The sequence below is a fragment of the Gavia stellata genome, chromosome 4 (genome assembly GCF_030936135.1).
Source record: "Gavia stellata isolate bGavSte3 chromosome 4, bGavSte3.hap2, whole genome shotgun sequence".
Taxonomy (NCBI): Eukaryota; Metazoa; Chordata; class Aves; order Gaviiformes; family Gaviidae; genus Gavia; species Gavia stellata.
In genome coordinates this window covers 54344088-54370792 of record NC_082597.1, presented here as the reverse complement: position 1 = coordinate 54370792, position 26705 = coordinate 54344088, and the positions used below count along the sequence as shown (strand labels likewise).

Genomic DNA, 26705 nt, shown 5'->3' with positions numbered 1-26705 from the left:
CTTCATTCACTCCCAAAGCAAAAAAAACCAATATATCCCCTACCAATAAAACAAGCCACATACCTCTACAGCTGCAGGACAGGACTAAGGAACAGGACTGTAATAGGCATGAGGAATAAAGGCTTTTCATTGAAACCACACAGGTTTTGTTCAGTCTTGAGACAAGAGGGCTAAGGGGACATTGTATTGTGGCCTTCAGCTGTCCAATGGAGCATACAGAGAAGATGGGGTCAGACTTTTCTCAGAAAGGAACAGTGACACAACAAGAAGGAACAGACACAAGGTGAAGCATTGGAAATTCCAGTTAGACACAAGGGAAAACGCTTTTCACCATGAGGGTGGTCAGACACTGGAACAGGCTGCCCAAAGAGGCTATGGCTTTCCATCCGTAGCTCAGCTGGACAGAGTCTTCTGCAATCTGGTCCAACAGGACCAGCTCTGAGCAGGGGCTGGCCCCATATGACCTCCAGAGGTCCCTTCCAACCCGAATTACTCTGTGATTCTTTGAATACTACCTGCCACTCACTATTGCAATCACCCTGAGAAATATCATTACACTGTACATTTTATTTATTTTTCCCAAAAAATATCTAAATATAAATCTCAGTGCAGGAAACACAAGCTTATGCTACAGCAACAATGTTACTACACACCACTGGCAACCAGCACCACATGCAGTCACATTATATATGGCCATATAGGTTAAGGCTCTTCCTGCTGGTAGAGGAAAGGAGCAAGACTCTGCAAACTGTTTTCCAGAAGACTGGTTGTCGCCGCACAATCACCACACCAGACCAAACAGATACAGTGGGGGGGACACACAGGACATAGCATCAGATTGCAGGGATGCATTAGATATTGCGAGCAGAAGAGTTTTCTCCTTCATCTTTGATGACAATTGCTTCATCTTTGTAGGGTTTGGTGCTCTGGAGAAGCTGGCTCCCCTGAGACTGTTCCCAGCACCCCAGGTGGGATTCATTTCAGTGATGCTCAGTTTTTCTGTTAGGTCAAGAACCTAAGTAAGGTCTCTAGTTTCGCTCTGTGGTCTAAGGTGGGAGAGGCATGTTCAGAAGATGCCTTTCTTACAACAACATTCATTTGACTGACTTTAAATTATGGGAATATGGAATGAGATGAATAATGACCTAGAGGTGCCCACTCCTTCCCCTTGGCCAGGATGAGTTGTAAACCACAAGCTGAGGTGTGAGTGTTGCCATTAGAGATCTTTAAGGTGGTGGGGATTAGCCTCAGCCCAAGGGATGCCTGAGAGTGGTACAGGGCCCATATCAGGGATGCCTTCTCCTGTGGCCCCTTGAGCAGCCAGGATAGGGGACAGGAAGAGCTCTGCTTCAGCTAAACAGCTGCTCCTCTGGGTCCCCAAGGCTCAGTGCAAGGAAGGAAACTGAACATCTTTACTGGGCATTTCTTGGGCTTTGGTGTTCCCCAAAGAGGGATTATGTTCTTCCTAGAGGTGGGTGGGCAGGAGCAGAGAGGAGAAAAATTACTCCCTCAAGGTCACCAGTGGTGCAGGGGGCAGAGCTGGGAAGAGAAAGACATTATTCTCCTGCTCCAGCCTCTAAGAGCGGCCAGCTCATGTTCAAATGATGGGGGCTGCAGACATGCTTTTCAGACCTCTGCTTCTGAGATGAGTTCACCTGCCAGGTACTTATACCCTTGTATCAGCACCTATCTCAGAGTCTCTTTCTGAGCTTGCTTTACCACTGCTGTCCTGTCTACCAGCCTTCAGTTCATCCATTCTCTCTCCGCCAGGTAGGCTTTTGGGGCAAGGAGGGAGATACTGAAACCAAGAGACAGTGCAGTATTTGGTGCCTATGCCAAATGGAAGATCATAGACCTTGGAAACAAGCTGAGAGTTGTTCGCCTCTCCCCTGTGGCTGTTCTTCCACGCCAGAAGCCCCCGCTCCTCCTGTGTTCCTGCAACAGCAAAAAAGAGATCGTTGTGTTTAAAACAGCGGGTGTTCCGATCATAGGACTACCTTGTGTGCCTCACACCCACTTCTCAAATCCCAGCAGACCCAGCACAACATACAGATCTCTTGCACTTAAACCCTTCTAGCTCCAAAGCTCGCTCTTTACAAAAATTCACTAACAAGCTTCTAGACAATACCCATCTTCCTGCAACAGCTTCCAGATAAGCAGTCTTCTCCACTGCTTTCCACAGGAATCAAGTATACCAAGACAGGTTTTCAGAAGCCATGGGGGATCCAAGAACTGTTCAAAGGGGGGTCATACAGTGCTAGGAAAGCAAGGCTGGATGTTAACTGCCCAGATACTGTGGAGTAGGGGAATAAGGTTTAACTAGCAATTACTAGTCAGTCACAGGCATTTACCCTAGCCAAGGAATTGCTAAGTGCATGTAATTATTGCAGCAGCTGAGTCCCTCTTGGGAAAGGGAGTGAGCACACCTGGAAATTCTGCCCAGAGGAGCTGAAGATCAAGGGCTACAAGAAAATGAATAAGCCAAAAGGAGATTGGCTTTCCAAGAAGCCTGAGATGGTAAAAGAATCTGGTTAGCAGTGTCCTTCGTGCTCTTTTTCTGTAGCAGAAAAGAGGGTTTCCTCCCCCATTCTTATGCCATCCCTCCCCAGGCTCAATGAAAATCAGAGGCTCTTTGCTGTCTGTGAGAGCCAGCTGCAGGTGCTATATCCTATCTTTGCTCATCAGCCTTTCCTACTGCTTTCCACTGCTGTGGCACCAGTTCAGCCTCAGTTTTAGCAGCTGTCATAAGGAGGCATGCGTTGGCTTCTTCCACTTCTTGTAGTTGCCTTTCTCTCTCCTTTCAACCAGCAACATGGATCTAGGCTGGCATTTTCCCTAAAAGACATTTTTCCCAAATAAACCTTAAATGTGTTAGTTTTTGATATGCTGTTGTTTTCCAACCAGAGATCATTTCAAGTGATGTTTCCTGTTCCTCACCCCTCTCTGGGAGTTCAGTCACATGGTGTTTCATGGTTGCTAGCACAACTCCTACTCATACAGCAGTAGTCATAAAGACAAAAAATACTAGGAAACAAACCCTAGGGCAGGCACAAACTAGTAGCTTAGCTCATTTCAGCAAATCCTACCTGGAATGGTGTTATCAAGGATAAACCCCAGGAGTCCGCCCACGAACATGCCAGTGGTGAGAAGCACCTGGATCACCTGGTCCAGCTGGATTATTCCTAGCAGAAAAACAAAGCTTTGGATAGTGGTGCAGAGAGACGCATGTTGACCAGCAACACACCCCATGACGAGAGGCTGCAAACTGCATGCTTGTTTAGACGAGATTTGCAAATCCCAAAGCAGAGCTTAAGATTTGGCAACGCAAGGGAGATTGATCTCACTACCAGTTTCAGACCTACAGTTTTATTCTGCCTAATTATTCACTGACCCAGCTGCCAGTGGGCAGGAGATGACTCGTAAGTACATTAAGAGCCTATTAACAGTGCAGACCACAGCACTGTCCCAGAAAAAGCCGCCTCCTGCTCCGAACATGTTCTGCACCTCCACAACATAACACCAAGCAGTTCCCTACAAAAGCACAAGCTTCAGATCCCAAAGAAATATAGGTATATTTAGCATGAGATTTCACCACAAGTTAATCAGGTGTGATGTTTCTATTCAACATGAGCAAAATAGCCCAGTGACATAGAGCATCTGATAGACCATCTACAGAGCATGTGATTTGTGGGCCCAGCTCTTTCAACACACCACCCAGCATGCCAAATATACCTTGAGAGGACACTACAGCCTTTGTGACAAACACATTAGTCACATGAGATACAATGAAGGCATAACTGTTGGAGGACTGGAAATTTCAATAAAGTGAACTTGATGGCATTTAGTAGAGGAGTCTGCTCTTGCATTTTGGAAGCACAGAGTTTTGTTGTGTATGACCATGTAAGAAAGCCTCATTCACTGAGATCTTGATCAGGATTCAGCCCTGGAGTGTTTTCCTGCCCAAAGCCCCATCCCAGGAATGTGTCCCAAGGAAGAGCTCTGCAATCCTTAGCCTGACAGGAATCTGGCAAGGTGCAGTCACTGATCAGGAACAGAGATTTCCGCACCAGAGCTGTGCCTCAGAGCAAAGGGCAAGAACAGCCCTCCTAGAAGGAAACAGGCAACAGTCAAAGAACAGGTTTCAGGAAACCTGCATTTTAAAAGATTTGTCTGGATCAGCCTTTGCTTCAGTTTTATGCTACAGAAAATGCTTCTGATGTCGCTTCTTACCTGTTTCCAGCAATGCACTATTTTTGTTTGCCCAGTTGGGAACAGTGAGGCCAGCAAACACAGAAAATCCAAAGATAAAGATGTTTCTGGAGGAGTTCATATCTGTGTACTGCATAGAGAAATTGTATACATTACATTTGGAATTACCCAAATCCATGTATTACTGTTGTGTTCATGAGACATGAACGTAAACACTGCATGCAGGAGTGGACCCGGGCAGCAGCCCTCGTGCTGCTGAGGTGTTAGTCATCCTGCTGCCCTGGTGCCAGCAAGACTTGCCCCAACCAGGGAGCCCTCTGCGATTTAGCCCCTCTGGGTGCATGCCCTCATCTTCACCTGAGGAACTGCCAACGCAAATGTTTACATTTGCTGCAGCGTGGTTATATCTGACTCAGCCTGGTAAGAACCTGACTTGAAACCAAAGTCCCCTTCCCTGGGGATGAAACAGCACTCACACAGCTGTTACCTGCAAATTGGAAATGCCCACAGCTGTGATAACTCCGAACATCACAAGAAACATGCCTCCGATCACGGGGGTGGGTATGCTGGCAAGCATCGCCCCAACTTTCCCAAAGATGCCACTCAGGAGCATGGCACAGGCACCAGCAATGATCACCATTCGACTCCCTACCTGGGGCAAGAGGAAGAGGAGGCAGTCACGCACCGACCAGTGCAGAGAGGCAAGGGATGGCAGGCTCCAGCACCAACCTGCCGGGCAGGGATTGCACCTTGGGCCGAAGCGGTCAATGGTACGTTCAGTCGCAGGTTCAGATGCAGCCACCAGTGAGCTGGGATGTTCGCACTGCACGGGAAGCATCTGTATTTGCAGACTAGTAAATATTTATCATGAAAGGCACTCTGAGAGCGATCATGGATCCACACCTATTTGCTTGATGTTATCCTCTTTCCTATTGTTATCAGGACTTTAACAGTTTGCTATTAAACAATAAGGTTATTATTAAATTAAGAGCACAATAATACACACACAGAGCTTTGCTCTCGCTCCAGCCTAGAAATGTCTTGACATACCCAACAGGCTGGAGCTGCAACCACCCAGTCAATTCACTGGACAATCCTTCCACCAGGGTTTGGATTGCCATCTAAAAATGGCTTTCAATGAGGTGTCCCACACCGATCCCTCCATTCCCTGGAGACCAAGATTTGGGAGAGCAGAGCTGGCCAGGCTGGCTGCTTCGATCACAAGCTCTGGGATCTGATATATCCCTCCCATGGTCAACAAATGGCTAACAAGAAGCAATGAAGTCTCTTGGTCTGCCCCTATCTCTCATCACCCATCTAGCTTCCGTAAAACCATTTTTTTCTCTTTTTTTTTCCCTAGGAAGAGCCAGGATGGACTTTTCTTGGTTGGGCACTACAACAAAGATGGGATGAAGCACCAAGCCATGTCTTTCATTCAGATCTGTTAAGAGCATGCAAATAGGAAAGAAAAAGAGTATCTGCCAAAAAAAGGAATGAAAGAGACATTTACAGATTATGGAAACTAAAAAGAAAAGCAGCAATATTTATTAGACTTTCAATTCAAGATACACCTTGCTGCACCAGAACTTCAACAGCTTAAAGAATCATGCTAAGATTTACAACGTTCGTGTCTTAGAAAGGGAAACTGTAATCGTCTGCAAACATTTTATAATTCAATTAAATATTTTAATCCCTCCCTTTAAATATCTGAAGAATATCATATTTCCAGTAAGGGCTTTTTGTGAATGCTTTCAACAAAAACATTCCCAGTAACTAGTAGTGTCTCTTTTTAAGTATTTCTTAAACATGTCCCTTTAAAGTATTTTAAGTCTTACTTGACTGTGAAAGATAAATGAAAAAGATTTGGTGGGGAGTTTCAAAATAAAATCATGCATTGCCTTCAGGTGGGCTTTTTATATTCCTCAGTTTAAAACCTTGGGACACCATTACCATCAAAACTGTAATTTAATAAAAGCCAACAGATATATTTGTTCCAGGATTAGAATGAAGTTTCAGATTCTTAATTTGCCAAAATGTCGAATAACCCAGTATATGGAGTTGGCCTTAAAGGCAAATTACCTAATCCACTGATACCACAATTGTGACCGTATGCTGCTAAAGCCTCTAGTTTAGAGTTTGTTTCAATTATGTCAGGAAAACAAGAAAACCAGTTCTCTTTCTTAAGGTCAAAGAAACTGCACAGTTCCCTACTATCTATATGGTGACTCTGAGGTCTTTACCTCTCCTTAAAACCCTCCTCTTCTTTTCTTGGAATTGAGAGCTCAGTACTGGCATGCTGGGCTTGATCAAGCAGCTTAAACACAGGTCCCTAGTGCCATTTAAGATGTTACATCTTGGCAGCTTCCAGCAGCTTCTCCTTTGCCTTATCTGACAGCCTCTGTGGATATCTGAGATATCCAAAGATGTTTCAGGTGGTGCTGGACACCTCTGTTTAAGTAGAGGAAACAAGTCCCTTGCATTTCCATTTGTTACGGAAAAATGTGTTTCCCATGTAAAAAATGAAATTAAATTTGCCTTGTGCTCTCAGCATCCCCATCTATCCCAGCCAGAGTCTTTACACTGATTTAAGGTTGACTGAGAGACTGTATTTTCTGCTCTCTTAAGTGTGAACAAGGTGAACAGAGGTGGGATCTAAGGGAAACATCTCTCCTGAATCAGCAAGAATGGCATGTCCACCTGAAGGACTTAGCGTACATGGGAAGAACGTTCTATAATCTGATAATTATGAGTCTGAGCACTTCTGCACTATGCTACATCCCATACAAGCAACGTATGCAGCAAACTATACGTCAGGAGAGAACGGGCTCAGGTATATGGTCAGTATGCACAGATTTCATAGTGACAAGGTACATGGGGTGACAGGCTAAGCTGGACTCCATGCAGACATCCAGACAGCCCTTGCTGCTGGAAGCAGCCACCTCGGTCAAACACTAATGCTTCAGTCTGTGAAAAATGGTAATTGTGAGTGAGGTTATAAAATCCAGTGAAATAAGCAATATTATAGAGTGGGAGCCGTAAGTCAAATTCTGCATTTATTTACTGACTCACAGCTCTGCTGACATGACATTGCTTATTTGACAATGATTTAAAAATGTTCTCCAGTTGGATGCTGGATGTACCCGTCCCCTGACTGTAAAGCTTAGTGAAAATCTATGATCTGATTGTCAAGCTTATCTCTGGAAATTTCTTTCCCTTATGAGAGCAATAAGATACTCAAGGAATCACAAAACTTTATAGAGAGGTAAAAACATAAACCTTTGCCATCACATTTTATAATCCCAAAGAAATAGTCTACCTTTCACATGACTGCCATCCTTAGGTTATAAAAATTCTGAAATTTGAAACGCTATTAAATATTTTCTTTTTCCTTCTTCTCCTCTCTCTCCCTCTCCTCTCTCTCCCTCTCCTCTCCTCTCCCTCTCCTCTCCCTCTCCTCTCCTCTCCTCTCCTCTCCTCTCCTCTCCTCTCCTCTCCTCTCCTCTCCTATCCTCTCCTCTTTCTTCATAAATATATTTAGGAAGACAGACAGGCGCACACACACACAGACAGAGAGTCTTTGATAAAGTTTCCAGGTTAGCTCAGCTGTAACACGTTCTCTTTAGTCTCACCTAAGCCAGGTGCCGTAACAGCAGTGTGCACTCATCCCATATGCAGACCATAGGCAGAGAAAAAGGGGGACTGACCACCTCTGTCAGATGATTCGTAGTGCTGCTGAGGTGGTCACCAACGTGCCAGGGCACATTTTTCTGGCGTGCCTTGCAGGAGGTGGACTAAGATCATGTCCCAGGTTCAGCACATACCCATGTATACCACTCCTTTGTACATACACCCCCAGGGGAAACCTTCAGGAGGGCCGGGACACCACAGCCACCCTGCTGCAGCAAGGCTCACCTTGGTGATGCCCAGGGCCCCCACGTTCTCGCTGTACGACGTGGTGCCGTTCCCTGTCCCCCAGGCCCCGGCCAGGAGGCAGCCAATGCCTTCCACCCCGATCCCGCGGCTGATGGCGTGCTTTGGCGGCGGCGGGGCCCCGGACAGGCGGGCGCAGGCATAGTAATCTCCCACGGACTCCAGCATGGAGGATATCACCCCAGCTAAGATGCCAAATATCCCAGCCAGGCTGACGGTTGGCACTCCCCATTGGCCTGCAAGTAAAGAGCTTGATTCAGGTCGGTGGGGCATGTTTGCCCTGAAATCTGTTGCAGGGCGGAGGGGAAGAACAGCAAGGGTGCTTGTGTGTGTTTGCCTGACTTTTGGCATTTCATCTTCCCCTGGTAGCCATAAGCGGAGGTGCAAGCTGGACCAGGGAGCAGCACAGCAGGATGGGGAAAGGGGGGGGCAGTGGTACCTGGGTAAGGCAGCCGAAACCAAGGAGCCTGGGACAAGACGTCCCCACGGGTGTCCGTCCGGGCCAGGTGGCCGTAGGCAGTGGGGTCCGCAGGGAGGATGTCAGTCACTGTCAGCACGTAGCAGAGCAGCCAGCTCAGGGAGAGCCCCAGCAGCACCTGCCCATCACATGCAGCAGTAGGGTCTGGTTAGGGCATGGCCATGTCTCCGGCACAGTTGTGGGGGACAAGGTGTCTCCCTGCCTGACCCTTTCCCCTGCACATGAACTGGAGGCAGAGGGATAGCAGGGGGTCCTGGTGGCCCTCCCCCTCTCCTTCCCTCTCCACATGCAGGGCCACAGGGACCTTCTCCCCCTCTGCCCCCCTGCTGTGCAGGATGGGCTGGGAAGCACTAACTTGGCTGGACACAAGTGGAAAGAGCCCAGGCAGCCCAGGATGGGTGAGGCCAGTCCCTCTGCCACGACCACTGGGTCTCCAGGAACCCCAACGTACTGGGAAGATCTGGAAGATGTAGACCGGGGAGAGGTGGCACTTCTTGCCTCTCTGGTAAGATGGCAGCAGCACAGGGACATCTTTCAGGTACTGAGAGAACAGAACTATGAAAGAAATAGTCCTAGGAGGAGGGAAAATGAGACCATGAGACAAAGTGGGTGCCCAGCTGCCCACCTGTCCCCACATTAACTGAAGACCTGCTACCCAAGGACCCAGGACTCCAGAGGACCCCAAAAAACAGGCTCTCAGCACCAGAGGGTGTCTCCCCACTCCAGCAAGCCTCAGGTGGAACAAGCTTTCCACCATACTCTACTGATAGCTCCTCTGCATTTGCAAATATCTTTTTTCCCCTTTTTGTTTCAAGACTGACCCCCCAAATAGTGCATCAGTGAGTATGACACAGTTTCAGGAAGCTTCAAAATGACACTTGAGTAAAAGAAAGACCTGAGAGATGTGCAAGGCCCAGGCAGGCTCTGTAGGAAACTGTCCCTGAACCTCTGTGTAATTCAGATATACTGGAAATACAGGATTTATTGGTTTCCTGATTTCAGGTTTACTTATGCTGCTCTGCAAGTGGCAAAAAGCTCCTTGGTGGCACAGAGAAAAGAAAGAGGATTTGATCTGGCTGTGCAACTCCCTGTTTTGAAAGAAAAAAATGCAGTGGGACTGTGGGGCTGTATTTGGCGCCCACAAAGCCCTCCCAGCCAGCAGAAAAGGGGAGAGCACAGCCCTCCGGTCTGCAAGGGCTGCGCAGCAGAGGGGTCCTCCAGGGCAGGGGTTCTCACATGTGCCCCCAGCAGTACCCAGGGCTCGTTCTGGTGGAAGCAACCACGAGGTGCAGCTCCTGTCCCATCCCTTGTGTAGGATGCACCTCCCACGAATGGCAGCACAGCTGGGTGTGCTCACAGCAAGCCCTGTCTGCCCTCGTGTGTCTTCCCCGCAAAAAGGGCAACCAGATGAAGATGGAGGCGAGGGGGAAGGGACTGGCACCCCACCTTGACTGCTGAGCCAGTAGAATACCTTGGACATTTTCCTCCTATGTTAATCAGGCCTCAGAAGGACTCCTCATATTTGAAAACAAATCTGATTTGTACACATTGAGTGAATTAATCTCTATAGGATTTGGTGAGAAACTGCACCAGCTGAAGTGCACCGACAGTGCACAGAAAACTGGTAGTTTTCCATGCATGAAAAGGTGCAATATTCATGGGCAGGCAGAATACCTGCAGTGCAAAGGAAATGCTAACCTCACCTCTCTGCAAAGACACGCCACAACATACAGCCAAAGGTTATCTATCAATCATGATTCAAAGCACTGAATGACTGGAGGCAGAAAGTTTGAGGAGGAACTGGTTTCCATTCGTGGTTTCTAAAGCTACAGAGCCCAGACAGACTGCCTCAGCGTACGTTTTGTGCATTTGCTTTAATAAAGGTGCTCGGCAGCCTTATGAATCACTGCAGAGCCCTCGTCTATCTCAGGTAGGTGTCACTGCTTATTATTCAGGTTGCCTGACATATTCCATTAACAAATGCTATTTTCAGATGCTTATAATTCTGCCTAACTTTACCCATTCAGGATGAAAATTTCCATGGAAAACATCTGCCTCAGGCCAAATATTTCTGGGAAAATATATCCCAAAGCTATTTCAAAGAGTGATGTTCAGGAAATGGACATAGAGTATATAGCCTGCATTAAGGTCATTTTGCCTTGAGCAGTAGCAGGGTCTGCTTATGACCTGGGGCAGAAATTACAGATTTAGTAGAAGTTGTTCTTTGGGGTGAGGGATATTGCTCTTTCTCACAAAAATCTGCTCAACTATGATCAGTCTGTAACAATGATCATTCATCCCAGGTCCCAAACAGTCAGCATCTCAGGTTTTAGCATTTGCAGCCCATAAAGATTCTGAGCTTTCTGAGTACATCCAGGCCTTGCCCAGTGATGCGCCATCACCAGAGAGCAAGTGAGCACGCACTAGACCAGTTTCTTGAGGCAACAGCACGTATGGCCTGTCATGGGGGCTCTGGGATGTGACAGGGCTGGACAGAAAGGCTGAGGCCACATGGCTGCTGTCTTCTGCCTTCTCCATCACCCCTCTCCCCCTTTCCCTAATGGCACCCAAGGAGCATGGAGGTAGCAAAAGAGGACACAAACTCAGACAGCTCCAAGCACAATGATCAGACTGGGGCTAAGGTTTCTGAGTCATGGAAGAAAGGACTGGGATTAGCACGGGTAGAAGATGGTACAGAAATGAACAGGACAGAAAGAGTGACCAGGATGGAGAACAGGGACACGGGCTGCAGGGCTGGGACCCCATTAATGGAGCAGCACAGCTGGGCAAAGAGGTCAAGCGAGGCACTGAGGTTAGGAGCCACTGGAGAAAGGAGGCAGAAAACAGAGATAGTCCAGACAAAGATATACATTTTGAAGGGAAAATTCAGACTGGCTAAGCAAAGGGCTAGGACAAATCATCAGAGATGGAGAACAGAGATGTGGTGGGAGAAACAATGGTGAAAGGCAAGCTGGGGGCAGGCAGGCCTTGGGGTTGTATGGGGTGCTGGTGGAAGAAACCAGTTAAGCGAGGAACTGGAGGTGGAGAAGAGAGGTGGCTTTTGGGGCCTGGGAGGGCAGGTGCAGGGAGGAGAAGAGAAACGGCGAGAGGTGGACTGGAGCACATCCTCACAACAGCACTCTGCCTTCCTGGGGCTGCAGTCAAGCCTGGCCTATGAGTCTCCAAAGTGCTGTGAAAGCACTAACAAACTGATGGGAGCCCACAGAGAGGATAACAACCTACTCCTATTGGCATGTTATCCCAAGCTGAAGTCTGCATTAGGGGCCTGAAGGTGCCAAATCTGCAGGGGAACCATGCAATGGCATTTCTGCTTTTTGAATTTGTTTCTGAAATACCAAGGAAATCCTGCACACTTGTACACTCATGCACAAGGGCATGCACACAAATATCCCTGAAACAGCACTCAATGCTGCAAAGCCACATGCACAGACATTTCCAGAGCCCTACAGGCTCCCTGTGAAGAAAACAATTCCTCCTCGTCACGTGAAAACAATACATAAAGCACCAGCTATTTTAACTCAAGGAATACCTAACTGAGTGCTCAACTTTGTCATTTTAGGAATTTTTTTTTAACTTAAATAATGGGTGTGTAAGACAGTGTGTATGGCCTACTGTGACGGAGACTGTCCCCAGGAACCACACATGAGAAAGACTTGTTTCTCTACTGACCTGTGAACTTTGGATTTTCACAAAAATCAGATTTTTTTAACTCATTTTTGGGTTTTGCTTTGTTGCCAAGGGCTCTAACCTCCTGGGGGGCAGGTGGGGGACAACTATGCCACACTGCTGTCTTGCACAAGCCTGCCTCATGTTAGTGCTCAACAAATAAACCTCAAACCCAGCGGAACGCTGCTACAGACTGCAACACTTGATTTCATATTAGAGGTAGGCAGCTTGTGTCCGCTCAGCTTTCCCACAGGGAAGTAAGACTTACATGAACGCTATGCCCCAGTGCTGCCCAGCCTCATCCCCAGCTGAGTCAAAAAGAGGTAGTGCAACCAAGGTGATGGTGGGGGCAATTGTCAGGGGGCCGATGAACCTCATCAGAAATCCGATCAGGCCAGAAAATCCAACGAAGATTTGAAAGCAGGAAGCTACAATGATAGCTCCTTGCACCTGGAAAAATGGAGGAAGAGAGCAGAGGTTGAAAGGAGCTCCAGCTGTTGAGCCTTTTCTTTGTAAGTCAGTGCAAAACCAGTGTGAAAGCAAAGCTCGGCCTCCAGTGACGGACCAGCACGGAGGCTTCCCACTGACTACAGCAAAGCCTGGCTGAGCATTACATGTGGGGAAGGACCACCAAAGTACCAACACACCAACTCTTATGTTGGTGATGGTTTTAGTCCTCACCAGGGCTAATTTTGTTCCAGACACCCCTTCCTCCCTAGCCTCTTGGGCCACCCAAGCATGCATCAGCTTCCCTGCACTCTCTCTTCCTGCTCCCCCAAAACACAGGGGGAAAGCGCTTGACCCAAAAATGGGAGCAGGGCCATCATCTCCACTCACCTCCCATCTGGGAAGGGCTTGGGGCATTTCAGCACACTGGTAGGGCAGGTGGGTCATTACAGCCTCTATTTTTTTCTGAGTATCGGCTTCCCTCCGGGGACACATTTATCACCCTGAACTTTCCTGTGTTTTACAATCACTGCTGAGTAGCCAACAATTACATCCTGAAATGCCCTTTGCTGCTCCTTTCAGCTCCAGGCAGGGGACTCAGGGGTTAGGCTGCTTTCTGCCTTCACAGATTTGGTAATAAACCCAGGCTGGCTCCTCTGCGGTGCTCAGCACCTTCCCTCACCTGGCTCCAAAGGGAAGAGAAACACAGGGGCTGGGGTGAAGCAGCCTGAAAAGGGGAAGGCAGCACTGTCCTTGTGGCAGATTTACGAGTGTCAGCAGGGAGGGCAGCCTGTGCTGCACAGCAAATCCTTCATGAGCTCACGCTTCCCGTGCACTTTGCAAAGCACCCCAATGTATGGATTGATAGAGGCAAGTTTAGCCACCTACTCTGATAAGGCAATAGATGTAGGACAAGGCACTGAGATCCCTGACCTTTCCTCTCTTTTGACTACCTAAGAATGCACTTTTCCTTAATATTGACAGTAAGCTCTGCCCTTGCATTTGTTTTTACTAGTTTTCCTGTGCTTAGACAGGGTCCCTTCCTTGGAAAAATCTTCCCTCCCTTCCTTCCTCAAGGCTAACCACACTTCATGGAGAAAGGATCTGGCTGGACAAGTGGAGACTTTGCAGGGACCATAAATCACCTGAGGTCTGCATGTCCCCTGTTCAGCAGCAGCGAAGCATCTGCTTTCCTAATGGAGACTAGATGCTTAGGAAGCTGCAAAAGGGTGAGGGCCAAGGTCCATTGGGAATTGTGGGTTCTCCAGCACTGATGGCCCTGTCATGGTCAGGTGCTTTTCTGAAAGCAAACAGCCCTGATACAGAGCAGGTGCCACTGAAAATGTAATATACCTCTCGCATCCGTGTCTGCCAGACTTCGATGAACTCTGGTGAAGAGGTATTCACCTGGGTAGCATTCTGTGTCCAGGCAGGGCACGTCCACTTGGGGAGAGACAGCATGGCCAGGGTTGGGGTCAGGAACGCAAAAGTGCCTCCTTGAATAATAGGCAACCTGGAAAGAAAGAAGAAAAAAAGATGACGAGCAAGAATGCTAGAAACCCAGCTCCATAGGGGTGAGTGAAAGGAAAGTGAAATAAATTTTTAAATCGGTTTGCGCAAGGCCTCTGGCAGTATCTTTTGAAATGTTCTGGAAGGTCCTCATCACTGACCATGGGTGGGCATTGCTGCCCATTGCACTCAAGAGCAACATACCGGGGGGAAGAGCTCAGGTTCAAACACTGCCAATGGAGAGGCTTATCGGTGCTGGAGTCAAACTCTGCTACCCCACATTAAGGAAAAAGTTTTCCTCCTAAGGTGTGACTAGACCATGGAGCAGCACAGAGTAAAACAACAACCAAAGAAAAAAGCTGGAGGAGGGGAGAAGACCAAGGAAGAAAGATGGCGAGACCCCGAAGAAAAGCTTAGCATCAACCTAGGCCCAAATCTTCCTAATATCCAGTTGCTTCCTCTGTCCCCTTCAGCTGCCTCAGTTTTCTTCACAACCTGCTCAAGAACACAAGGACATGCGCTGGCTACTTCCCACGTCACAACCATCCTCAGACTGAAGGCAGTGGAAAATGTAACTTGGCTTTCAGTACAGTTTTTTAAAGCTAATGACTCTGCCCTATTTCCACCAACACTAGAAAGGAGACCCACATGAGGTGTCTGAGTGCGCTGTCTGGCTGAGACCTTGGCTCTCCCTGCACATCATGTGTCTCCTGGCTTAGAGCAACTCTCACTCTGGAGAGCCCCTCAGGCTAGCAAGGAGCTCTCACCTCCAGAGGTGCTGTGGAATTATTGATGGAGGTGACTTAGAAATTAAATCTATATTCACATTTTAAGGAAAGGTACAGCATTGAAGAAACTTTCAGGATGGAGTATGGCGGTCATGCAAGGGTTCCATCCCACAAAGTTCCCTAGGCAACCTTAGATGTTGGCAACGCCAGGGGAGCTTGGTGTGCTGACTCTAAGAGAAACTGTATGGAGGGTGGAGCAGAGTGGAGACACCATGGCCAGGCTCTGTGATAAGACGGGAACTGGAAGGTACTATGGAACAATGAGATGGAGACTCACCCTGATAATTAGGATACGTACCTGGTCAAAGACAATGCTACTGTACAAAGATACAATAACCGATTTAGTGTGTGTAATGGTGTGTAGTGGAGTACCTGGGAATGGGCCCACAGTCTGTCACCTTTTTGATAAAATACTATCCTTGGGTGAATTTTGCTCATTATAATCTCATTATAATACCAAAAAACATACCTCCATCCCAAAGCTACCCACCTCCAAGGTGCGACCACCCCTCACTGAGCCTGCGCTCTGAATTTTTCTTGGTCTATACCTTTAGAAGCAAAGTGAGAAACTTTTACACCAATTACAACAAAGAAATACATGACTAGAGTCACTCAAGCTCCACCTGTAAAGTAAAAAATAGTATAAAAAGGCTTAAAAGAGGAGGGATGTTAGGGAAGATATCATCGCAGACCTGCTCTGACATCTGGGATCAGTCGACGGGCTGAACCTCTCTTCCCCTCCATAGGGACGCTTTTGGGTAAGATTTGAATACTTGGCTATATCAAGTGTTTCCTCGGGAGACTTAGAAACCTCTATAGAGTTGTTTTGTGATTTAACGCATTTGTAGCCAGGCTATATTACTATTCATTAATCTAACTGTGACAGTTCTCATTGAATGTGACCAAATTCCTTAAGGGTGGCTGTGCAAATTCATGCAACGTGGCTAGACTGAAAGTGTATGGCGTTACGAGTGCCTGCGTAATCGTGGGAGTTCAATACATATGTATTGAGCACAACCAGACTTGTAACACAGAGAATTGGGCGTCACTCAGAATCTAAGCCTAGCTGCCCCCAGCCCCTCTGATATCTGAGGACAAGCTGGAATGCAAGGGGGTTTATTTTCTGCCAAATTGCTTTGCCCCTTTAATGTGACAGGTGCTCAGCACTGGCTTCGTACAGAGCTTTGTACAGTGGAGCCAGTGCCCCTGTGAGCTACTCCAGCCTCTTCTCCTTCCACTCAGGGAGAAATGGAGACAGAGAAGCCACCGCAGGCATTAAGCCCCCACTTCAGTGCAAGTTGTTTTGGCCATTCCTCTAGCATGCTTGAAAAACCCAAAGCTGCCCAAGGGTGCAGGCTGGCACAGCAGCTCTGAACAAGTTGAGGGAAACCTCTGAGGTGCCTCAGCTTCCTCCATTTAGAAATCACCCCTGGGAGCAGCCCCCAAAGCAACCTCTCCTTGCATCAGGAGCTCTCATGGCACCTGCTCAGAAAAGCAGCAGGGCAGCGAGCTGGGTGAGTGCCTTGGCAAGGCACACATTTCCCTGAACCAGAGGCGTTTCCACCATTCTCTGGAAAGTACTGGAAAATAAGAGACGGCATAGCTGTAACAGCACCACGTCTCTGTCACCTAAAACAAATATTTATACCACTGCAATTACTCATGCCATGCGCAACTGAAGCACTGTCAGTGCTTGCCAGTAAGTTATATTTGAATATCAGTCATCTGTGGAGTCGCTTATTTACGGCATTCGGCCAAATATGTTGCAGCCTTCAAAGGATTTTGCTGGGCAAGGCAAAAAACAAACAAAAAGAAACAGAGAAGGCCCAGTGCCACCACTGTTGAATTAACAGTAGATTTATAGCTCCCGCTGTGTTGGCCCTCAAGCTATTTCACAGCCGGTGCTGGCAGGGGTGGGCTCAGAGCAAACTGGGGTGCCGAGGCGATGCATATGGGACATGCTAAGCTCTTTCCAGCGGGGTTTGCAAGAGGTAAAGCTGCAGGTTAGAGAAGGAAATATGCTCTGATCATCACTACACGATGTCCAAGCATCTGCCTAAGGGAGGCTCACCATAATGGCAAGCGACCTCTGTCTCCCCTCAGGAGCCTCTTGGATAGTGTCTCCAATGACCGTCTAGGACCTGTCACTGCTTTTTCATGCTGTGTAACACGACCGAGCTGCAGGTTGCAGTGGGTCTGGCTTTTCCCTTGGCTGCTGCTTCTGGAGGGCTGCTTCTAAACTACAGTCGCTCTTGGTGGGAACCTCCCTATCTCCATGGCCAGTTCCCATCAGTTCGTTCATGTGCCACCATTGTCTTTCAGCCGAAATGGTTTCTCCCTGCCTGATGCCCCCCATTTCTCTCCCAGACTAGTTGCAGGCTGCAGCTGTACCCCTCTGAGCCACCACTTTGCCAGGCTAACCAGGCCAGCCTCTGTAAGATGAACCATCTCCCTTCCCCATACCACATCAACACTTTGTCTCCATACCTCTTCTCCTCTGAATTAGTCTTTCTTAAATACAGACACTGGGAACTGTGCAGAGTGCTTAGCTCAGGGTTTCCCAGGGCCTTGGAGAGTGGCTCATATGTTTTCCAGGAAAAAGCATCCCCTCCAACTTGTATTTACCACTTTCCTGGCTGTCTTGTTGGTGACTTACGGTTATCAACTACTACAGGGTTTCAGAAAACAGTAAAAGAAGAAAAAAAAAATCTGCTTCCAACTGTCTCCTCAGGCTTGGTTCGCCTCCGGCCACACTGCAGGCTGAGTCCTACCTTTCTGGCAGGAATGTCCTCACACATTATAGTTGCGGCCAGCAACAAGGCAATTGCGTCCTCAGCACAGCAAAAGCCGTTCAAGGTTATCCTATGGGAACAACTCCTTACCACTTAATTTGATCTGTTGCTCCTCATTTAGCTATTCAGCCACAGCAGAGGCTCCCTGCTACTCTTTCATCCTCAGCTAACAGCTAGCAGGGGACAACACAGCTCTGAATGGAGTTTGGGATGTGCCTGGGAGGTTTCCAGCCTGAATCGCACCAGCAGCCATAGCCACGGTCATGCACCCCAGCCTGAATTTAACCAAACTGAGGAGAACCCGATCCTCTCTTTTTCGTGGCCAGAGTGTCCCCCCTCCTACACTAATCTTGTAGGAATGTAGGAGAAGGGGAGCACCCTCCAGGGAGAGGTTTGCCTACAGCCACTTCTTAAGACAGACAGAGATGGAAAAGTTGCACTGGGGAAAGAAACAGGAGTAAAAACATTTTGTGGAGCTGGCAGCTGACCAGTGATTTGATGGTAGAAGAGTTTTAACCGCGTCCCTCACACTCAGAAGCCAAAGAATGTGTGATTTTTGCCTTTGAAGCAAGAAACACGGACTCCCACCATATTGGGAGAAAAAACAGCCTATGGAAAGAGAGAGGCAGCCCAGAGTTACAACAAGGGGAATGAAAGAAATTTTGCAAGGCCAGCAGATACAGGGTCTTTGTGGCAAGGGAGAGTGCTTGCAGTCATGTCTCATTAAGTACTTCATTTTCTGGGTAGTGAATGGCAACTCCATGCTCATGTCCTCACCACCAGCTCTTCAACAGCTCAGCAGCAAAGAGGATTTACCGTGCTTACATTCAGATTGTGCCATGAATCCCTGAGCATGGGAGGTGGCACCACTTAACAGGATGTGCTGCAGAGCACCTCTCCGAGTCCCTAAGGGGTGGCAGATGGGCTTCAATTTCTCCCAGTTACCCCGTGCCCTAGAGTTTCCTATGGGATCTGTGCTCCCTTGATCCTGGGCCCAGATCAGAAGGGTCCTGCCTCAGCTGGAGGATACCTGGTGTAAGGAGCACGCAGATACTGTTTACTGCATGTTTCAATGCTTTATTATTTTGCAGGACAGATTCCTTATAAGCCCAGCAAAAGGTGCATCAAGTACCAGGAGATGCAAAAGTCAGAACAGCGAGGCAGCCCTGCAAAGCTATCATGTACAGTGATTTCAGGATGCTTTGGCATCTGCCCTGATTGCGCAAGGGTAGCAAATGACCCTCACTGATAAACTGGGCAGCAGACTGGTGGCCAAGCATGTAGTAATTGCATCTACAAACTTCTTGAGTGTCCCATTTCTTGCATTTACCCTACCTGACTCCAAAGAGGACTTGCAGCAGGGTGCAAATCCCTGAGACAAAGAAGATGGTGCTGATCAGGTGGCTCTGGGTGAGGAGGTCATGCTGGAGGCAGAGCTCTTTGGAGAGGATCAGCGGGATGGCTACAAGACCTCCCATGGCTGTCAGGAAATGCTAGGAGCAACAGAGAAACACTGGGTGAAGAAAGACACAGAACTGGTCATATATTATTCCCATGTTGTTGAGGGAAATCTAAAAGTGACTCACAGATCTGCGTTTGGGTGATACTAGTATTACCCATTCTCTTGTTTGACAACTTTAATGCTCTGTTAGGGGCTGTTCCAAGGCACCTACAAAAATTGCAATGCACACCCACAAATTTCTCCAACTTTCCACGCCCAAAGACCTTTTGTAGTACTCTGGACTCCCCAGATCGCTGTCAGATGCAACCAGTTTATCCTCAGCACCTGCAGACAAAGCTGATGGGGCTACTCTTCCAAGAAGGTGGGGACATCCCAAGATAGGGGGACAGAGCAATCAGGCAAAATGAGTGCAAATGCTTCAGTCCATCTCATTTGCATCACAAAGGATAGAATAAAAAGCTGGCAAATTAAGGCTACCCATTCTTTGCTATCAGTAGCTTTTCTCATACAGTTCAACCATGGACAACCATAAAAATTGGATAAATCAGGCATTGCATTTTTCTGAAGAGTCACAGACATATTTCTACAATGACTTTCAGTTAATTACTAAATGTGAAAATAATTTTTCAAACTTATTTTCGCTTCTAATATTAACCTTAATTGTGGTGAGCAATGGGCAAGGCAAGGTTGTTTCAGTCGGTGTCACTTCCCCATTCTTGCCTCAGAGCACAGGACTGCAGTGGTGGAATTGGAGGCACTCAGAAACTCACTGTGCTCATTAGAGGCATGGTTTATTAAAATTATGATGCAGATGTGTTCAGAAAACCTTGTCCTAATACACTTTAAATCTGAGATGACCTTTTAAGGAAACAAAGTACAAAATACCTTCCAAGCTCCACACACAGTCCATCATTACCTTAATCACTCTGAGGTCTCTCTTCCCTGAGGCTCCATACCCAGTGTGGCATTGGATCCATTGGGTCATTTAACACGCCAGGGCACGGACACCAGCCAAAGCAGCATGGGCACTTCTGCTTAGTTTTTATTGCCGTGGGAAGGCAGACATTCAGAAGGCCTTAGACATTTGGCTAACTTCAGCCGAAGTATCCAACCTGTTCTTATTAACTATTTGGCTCTGGCCCAGGGGACTCTGCCTTCCCATTTGCACTTCAAGGAGCACAGTGTAGCTGTGGGTACAAGGATAACAGTCGGTGCTCAGGAAGCGATGAGGAGAACTTGAGGTCACCGACATCCAGCTCCACAGCTCCAGTCATGCCCAGTGAAAGTGAAGCATTCCCAAATTCAGGTTTCACCCCCATTAACCAGCTGAACAGCCATTAAACTTCCACCCACCCCCCAGCCTCCACCTGCTCCCCCATCGCACCTGAATGCCCAGCAGGATGCACAAGTACCAGGGGGGCATCTCCGTGATGGTGTAGGCAAGCTTGCTGCCACTGTGGCCCACATCCCTGCCTTCCTCTGGAGCCCAGGCAGTGTGGTCCTGCAAGGAACTGTAGTGGCTCCCATCTTCATCCTGGCAAACAGGAGAGACCCTTCGCTAGCCACAGCCCGGCCCCACAGGCACCCAGCAGGTGCCTCTCTTGCAGCTGCTCTCCGCATCTTGCAGGAACACCTCATATGTAGCTTTCAACAAGGGCATGATAAAAAAGAAGAGCAAGGGGGGGAAATGAAAACTGGGGTGAAAACACCTATGGAAAATTTTTATATGCATGTGTGTGTCTAGACCAGAAGAAACATTAGGGGGTGTCTCAGTCTCAAAGGGACATCTGGACAAAGTGTGTTAGTATGATTAATGTCTAGATACGGATGGAGAAACTGCAACCAGAAGCAAGAAAGACTGTGCAGTGGGTTAATTAGTAAAAAGCTGCACTGTCCCCTGGTCTCTGTCCCTCCTGGCTGTCCCACCCAGACAGCACTTTTGATAAAATATGCTAAAACAACCTGTCCACCACTAATTACAGAGTAGAAGCACATTTTATATTTCGTTTTCTTAAATCTTCTCTTTCCAATCTCCTTACATTCACCCTTACAAACGTTCTGCCTCGATAAACAACACCTGCCCTTTGTCTTACTAGAAAACCTCGCTCCTACAGAGGAACCGAGTGAAACACAGGGACACCAGTGGACGGGGAGTCCCAGAGTACATTCCAAAGGAGCAGACTCAAAGCAGGGCTACTGGGGTGCTGCCCCAGCTTGGTCACCAGCTGTGGGGAACAGCACCCGGAGGGATGCCCCAGGGCGGGGGCAGCAGTGGGGACCAGGAAACACCTTGGGGACCTGGGCCCTCAGGGAGGTGTCAGTGTCTGAAATAGCTCCCCAGGAAGGCTCAGATCCCCTCCCAGGCAGCCAGAAGCCCCAGAGCTCCCCAGGGAGCTGCACACCTTGCAGAGTTTATTTATACAAAGATGTGTTTTGCCAAGGAAAGCAAAATATTGCTTTGCTTCACTTGCCACTGCTTTTAAGCTAAGTAAATGTCCCCGGTTGTCCACTCCTCCTTCCAACCCACCGTGACTCCTGAGCACACACATGCACATGCACGCACGCACACACACACACACACACATTGCCTGGGCACACAGACAGCCCATGTGCATGCATACACACACACATGCATATCCTGCCTGTGCATACACACACCCCCCTGTACTCACGCGCATGTGGTAGAGGGAGGCTACCTGGGAAGCCACAACGTTCTGAGCCAAATGCAAAAGCTAATTAAAATCCCAAACCATTGGTTTGGGATTACCCCTTCTCCAGCCAGCGAGTCCACAGCATGCCAGCAGCAAAGGGCTTTTCTGGGCTGGGATGCCCTGCTCTGTGAGGCAGAGACAGAAACCTGCTGTCAGAAGCTCAACCAGTTTGTCAGCATGAAACTTCCTTTTTTTTTATCTTCCAAGTCCAGCTGGAACCTGGAGACACCAAAATGCCCAGCAAAGCAAGGTGGCTGCAGTAATGCTCATAGCCTACCTACCGACGGAGGCAAACAGCTAATGCTGTGGTCAGGGAATAGGGATGTAAAATTAATGTTACATTCAGTTGTAAATTTTGCAGGAGTGGCAGATTAATCCTGAAGAACGTCATCATTTGCCTGAAACCTCCAGTTTCCATTTTCACGGCTGAGTCTTCAAAGTCCCATTTTAGATCACACTGTTGAAACGTGCTATGTAATACCTTTAAAACACAGTGTATTTATCCAGCCTAGGCAGACTGGGAGCATTACAGATACTTCAGAATAGATAGGTGAAGGCAGAGTTAATTCAAACTGAATTCAGGCATGAATTTCAACAGCAAAAGGCATTCCTGTATAACTCCTTGTGGAGACTTTTTCATTTCAGAACAAGACAGCCTGAGCCGTGGATTAACAAATGTACAGCAAGGTACTTAAGACTGCCCATGCACAGAGTTATTTGGGGACAGCTACTCCTGAATAACACCGTGGGTAGATGAATCCTAAGCTAGGCAGACAGCAGTAAGCTCCTTGCCTTGCACTGCAACTTTTCCCACGTTAACCAGGAAGCGTATTCCAACCGGACAGAGCCTGTGCCAGTAACAGCCCCGCATGACCATCACATGAATGCCTGAGCCTCCCCAGGAGCTGGAGAGGAGTAAGCACGGCTCAGCAGGAGATGGGTACAGTGGAGTTAACAGCACAAGAGAGCACCAGAGGCAATGGGCTCAGGTTGAAAAACAGGGGGTCCCGTCTGAACACCAGGAAACACTTTTTCACTGTGAGGCTGACAGAGCACTGCACAGGTTGCCCAGGGAGGTTGTGGAATCTCCATCCTTAGAGATATTTAAAAACTGTCTAGCCACAGTCCTGGGCAACTGTCTCTGTCTTCTACCTTCTTTGAGATGATTCAAACCAGAGGAAGTCACAAGCCTAATCTGCAGTATATCAGAACAGGTAGAAACTGAGACTGTTAACAATAGTGAAAGAAAACTTACGCATTGCTCTGAGTACCTCCCTGAGGCTCTGCCTGCAGATGGCACAGCAGCCCCACTGCTCACAGCCAGCTCTACAAGAGTTATCTGAGAAATGGGAGACCTGGACACCAAGAGGTTAAATGCCTCCTCCAAGGTCCCCCAGGGCCGGTGGTCCTGTACATGGTGGTCCATGTACAAAGGCGGTGTCAGGACCCCACTCTCACGCCTGCTGTCAGAACATACACAGCTCTTTCAGTTTCTAATGGAGGTGACCCCTGCCTCGAGATAGGAAGGGGGCTGCCATGCTCCAGGCCCTTGCCCTGCTTTTACAGCTCGCAGCATTTCCAGTGCACCGCACACCCCTGAATTGACACATAATTTACAGCTTTTACCACCCTGCTGTAACCCTACAGGGTGCTCTCCCCTGCTGACTCTCAAATCTCTTTTTTCGCCCACCTCTCTGCCAATTTACCCCACTAGAAATAGATCCAGAAGACAAAGAAAAACACTTTTCACTAGGCTAATTTTCTGTTGTAATTTTACTAATTAATACATAAAATGCTCTACCACAGCCACAAGAAGCCACGAACTGGCTTGCTTTTCAGTACAGATACACTTGCGCTGCCACGCATCTACGCTATCATTTTAGAAATAATGGTGAGAAAAGTGAAAAGGATGCCAGAAAGTAGAAAGTATGCTGAGTCTGTAGCAGCAGCAGCAGGCTGTAGTGAGGGAATCATTCCTCAGATTCCTGTCGATAAAGGAGCCAAGACAGACATTTACCACGCACCAGCATCTTTGCAGCCGGTCCGAGCCCCCTGGCTTTCCCTTTCTCCTCCTTTTGCAGGGCTCACACCCGTTTATGCAAGCATTACCCTTCAGAGAAGAGCAGACTCACCACAAAGCTGGGGTTATCTAGCCCGTTGAGCTCTTTGTCTGAGGAGGGGGTCATGCCTTCCACTTTCCTTCACGGACTGCCTTGAAAAAGAAAGACCAGTAAGAAGAGGAAAGCCTCCCAAATTGCCACTTGTCCCAGTCAACACAGCCCTAAAGAAACGGGGTGAGCAGATGCAGAAGCTGGACTTCGGGAGTCAACCAGCACTCAGTCCTAGCTATTCATGTGAGCTGTATCGCAGAAGCATTTCCTTTCCCTTGGCTTATATAAGAAGTGACTCCTTTTCTCCAGCTGATTAGAGGACCGGCATTCAAACTAAACTGGAAAGTAGCCCTTCCCTCGACTGAGTGAATCAGTAACTGATGGCAGAAAAAACTTCCTCCGTAGGTAAGGATGCGAGGGAGAGAGGCGAGACATATCCCTGTTTTCCTGGCACAGCCTTGAAACTTGTTTCTTCATTATTGCTTCAACAGCAACATGCATTTTCCGCGTGGGTTGGGCCTGTTTGAAGAGCTTTGTGCTGATCTTTAGAAAATTCAATTTCTAGATGGTTTCACCTATTCCACATGTAAACTGCTGTGTATTTTGGCTTAGGTACAAATCATCTTGTATGATAATCCTATTACAACATGAAAAGAATGAGGATTTTACTGGGAACCTATTTAAAGGCAGCAACCAATAATCAAGTCATCAGAACATGATACCAGGGAGATTTAAAAGTCTTAAGAGTGAAAAAGGATGACTACAAGTCATCTGATTATCTCCATTCAGCTAAGGATCCTAGCTGAATGGTGATCATCATCAGATGGCCCAAAGCACAGTTACCCTTCTCTTAATAAGTAGCAAACAGTGTTAATGCTCCATCAAGCTGTTCTAGCCACAACACCCCAGCCCTCCTCAGATAAAGTATCTATTTAATTTAATGGCTTCCTGAGGCAGTCAACTTCCCAGACCAGCTGCAGAGAGCTCCTGTGCAGAGGGGCATGCTATCACCTACATGCAGTGGCCATGCATGCATTAGGAACATCTCCTGGTTTCCACGCAGGAAACAGTGTAACAGAAATAAACTCTGGTCCTTATTTCTCCTGTAGAGCTTTGGTATTCTCAGACCTTCTCTTCAGACCATGACTGCATTACAGTGTGAGACAACCTTGCCCTAGATACCATCAGTGAAGCTATGAGCTGCCAGACAGCCAAATCTTAAGGCATCAAAATCACCAGATGTTCACGGCTTTACCAGATGTCCTCTCTGAACTCTCATTACATAGGGATCTCCCTGTATTTTTACAGCAGGGGGTGCATTTCCAGCCCCACTGATCTTGGCATGAGGCCACTTTTTTCTGCAAGCTCTAAGTGAGAACTTTTTCCCTGGTCAAACTACCCTGGACACTTTCACCCTCGACTTTACCAATTCCCAGTGCAGAGGGAGCAGCACAACCCCCCCCTGTTGTACAGACTTACGCATCTCTTGTTATCCGGTGCACTGTATGGTTGCAGTTCATTGCATATTTACCGTTTCAGTGTATGTATCGGCAGTGTCCATTAAGCAATACCAGTGAGGATGCACCACTGCAAGGCTCTAGGAAAAGGAGCATTGGATTTTTCCATTCCTTTTTTGAAGGTACATTCCTGTTTGCCTTTCTTGATGAATACAGCACAGCTCTCTGAGCAGTCATCTAAATCTGTCCATTATGGTATCCTCCATTAACCCCACTCCACGAATTAGTCACTCTCTGTGCCTCACAGTCTCTCTCATTGTGAATTTTTTTGCCAAGTCACAGCACAATATTCCTCTGGGGCTAATCTGTCTTCCCAGTAGACTTTTATGAGACCTCCCATCAAAAAATTTCACCTCTTAATTTCAGCCCAGCACCTGTTCAATGACTCCTCAGTCCTGCCATAACCTTGTTTTCAAATGAGACCTAGGCATTCAGTAATCAGGGTTTCTTCTTCTCTTCTTTGGTTGTATAAACTTGTGTAACAACCCAAAGGCACAGGTGCATAACAACACCTGTGTCATCTAGAATAGCATGTGAAACTGCCCATGCAAAGAGTATTAAGTGAACAGGGTGAGAAGAACAAAATAATAATAATTTTTAAAAAATCAGTAACAACAACAATCCCTTTTCTCAAAAAAGCTGGGCAGAAAACAATTTTGCCATTCTGGGAAACTCTGATGTGCCAAAAATGCACTTTAAGAGTACCAAGAGACTGCAGGTTTTCATGAAAAATGCAGGGAGTAAGTCCTACCTAGCCAAAAGCCTAGACATCAGAGTAGACCTGTTAGAAATGAAGAGTTCAACAGTACCAGCCTCTGGCCAACAAAAGGTTAATGGCACAATCTGGAATCTAGAAGAAGGTTACGAAGAAATAGCACAAAGTACATGTTAAAGTAGAAATTTATGGAATTCATGTGAAGTGCCCCAGTCTGGAATATCCTGCTCTGGGAAATAAGCAAAGCAAGTCTCTGTGTGCATGCAAATGCCTGTGTACATCACATGTGTATGTACATGTGTGTATTTGTGCATATATAACAGGATTAGCAATAAATTACTCAACTGTG

The 26705-nt window shown here is 47.6% G+C and overlaps 1 protein-coding gene across 1 annotated transcript; it reads right to left on the bottom strand.

Annotated features, from left to right (window-relative positions):
- Positions 1-1666: 1666 nt before the first annotated feature.
- On the bottom strand, positions 1667-24199 carry LOC104257057 (solute carrier family 23 member 1). Its single transcript, XM_059817042.1, has 12 exons — positions 24146-24199; positions 20687-20836; positions 19176-19333; positions 14105-14264; positions 12573-12754; positions 9069-9189; positions 8579-8735; positions 8122-8375; positions 4697-4861; positions 4231-4339; positions 3087-3182; positions 1667-1935 (listed from the first exon to the last, which is right to left on the bottom strand). Exons 1-12 carry the CDS (start codon positions 24197-24199, stop codon positions 1667-1669), a joined length of 1875 nt encoding a protein of 624 aa, XP_059673025.1.
- Positions 24200-26705: the final 2506 nt, after the last annotated feature.

What these genes read in the sequence shown, in the direction of transcription:
- LOC104257057 (XM_059817042.1), bottom strand. Translation starts at nt 24,199, where the DNA reads ATGACCCCCTCCTCAGACAAAGAGCTCAACGGGCTAGATAACCCCAGC. An exon ending in TAGATAACCCCAGCTTTGTG is followed by an intron (nt 20,837 to 24,145) that starts GTGAGTCTGCTC and finishes CCTGTTTGCCAG; the next exon opens with GATGAAGATGGGAGCCACTA. An exon ending in ACATCTTCCAGATCTTCCCA is followed by an intron (nt 8,736 to 9,068) that starts GTACGTTGGGGT and finishes TGTGATGGGCAG; the next exon opens with GTGCTGCTGGGGCTCTCCCT.